At 44.2% G+C, this 1,314-nt stretch overlaps 1 protein-coding gene across 1 annotated transcript; it reads right to left on the minus strand.

The window, feature by feature from the left end:
* Nucleotides 1-101: 101 nt before the first annotated feature.
* LOC111664338 (matrix metalloproteinase-24-like) lies at nucleotides 102-1,259 on the minus strand (the record flags this gene model as incomplete). The annotated part of the gene is made up of 3 exons (XM_023418873.1): nucleotides 1,141-1,259; nucleotides 729-1,051; nucleotides 102-263 (listed from the first exon to the last, which is right to left on the minus strand). Coding segments are annotated over exons 1-3 (604 nt in total), but the record flags the coding sequence as incomplete, so codon positions are not given.
* Nucleotides 1,260-1,314: the final 55 nt, after the last annotated feature.

Below are 1,314 nucleotides of genomic sequence, written 5' to 3' on the forward strand. Positions count from 1 at the left end.
AATTGCGACACCTGATGTGAAATACTAGAATTCAGCAATCTGAAGTTACTAAGTACAAATACTAATAAATAGGTGCATCAGAAAGAGTATGTGCTTCTCACCGTATATGTACTGTATTCCTTTGATGTCATCCTCATGCAGAGTGAAGTTGTGTGTGTGAACCCACTGGTAAAAAGGAGCCATTACGGCACTGGGGTTATCGGAGTGCTCCAGACCCAGCGCATGACCAAGCTCATGGACCGCAACTAGGAAGAGGTCTATACCTGCAAGACAGACAGTGACACAGATATAGTATGTGACCATAATTTGTAAAAGAAAAGATTTAACTCACATCATGTGTTTGTCTGAAATAAAATTGATATTTACTAGATTAAATGGCACAGACATAAAGCTGCATTAAAATAAGCAGCTTAGAAAATCAAGCCAAGTGAACCCTGTTTTTCTCTATACAACTTGGGACATTTCTGAAACACATAATATGAGCTTTTCCACCATTTTGCAAATCCTGATGACACTACACAGATGGTGTTTACTTAGCCCAGGATAAGGAAAACCCTTGAATTAAGGTAATAAATTACGCTAACAAGCGAATAAGCAGTTTAGTATGGCATCAAAGCAAGATAGTTTAGAAATCAATTGGCCATCTGGTCATGTGACACAAGCAACAAGTCCCCAACATTGTTGACAGTTCAGTTCCTGCAAAAAAAAAGAAGAATCAACCCACTAACCCTCTGGATTTTGGTTCTCAAGCGTCCAGGGCTCATCAGCATCAAAGTGTGTATCGCCTCCAATGCCTGGTCCGGGATAGTAGGCGTGTGCCAGCGACCCCCCCTCGCCATCAAACAAGGACATATCGCCGTGGAAACCAGAGGCAAACAACAGCAGGATGTCAGCGAGCTCTGTCTGGCTGCTGTTGATGTTGATGTTGTTTTCAGCAGGCAGCTCCTCAAAGGTGAGCGGGGTGACCTTACTCCACACATCAAAGGCCTTGCGGATTGCTTCATACGTCCAATCCGCTCCCAGCGATGTGGGGATGAGCTGGTTCATTATACTGAAGCCAGAAGAGAAAGCATATTAAGGTTACTGTGTTAAACTTGCTGCTTAATCATTGTCTTATTCTTACTTTTCAGTACTATCGACCTGTAAGTGATGTGGTCTTTGTCCCACTGCTGCCCGGTGAGTGTGTAGCGTTTCTTCCTCGCACCATCGCCCAACTCCTCTGGTTTTCTGTCTGGGAGGCCACAACGAGGTTGGCGCATGGCCCTACACAACCAAACACACACACACACACACACACACAGAAGATGAGGGACA

This window comes from Seriola lalandi, unplaced genomic scaffold (assembly GCF_002814215.2).
Source record: "Seriola lalandi dorsalis isolate HSWRI2012SDOR001 ecotype SW California unplaced genomic scaffold, Sedor1 jcf7180002001468, whole genome shotgun sequence".
Taxonomy (NCBI): domain Eukaryota; kingdom Metazoa; phylum Chordata; class Actinopteri; order Carangiformes; family Carangidae; genus Seriola; species Seriola lalandi.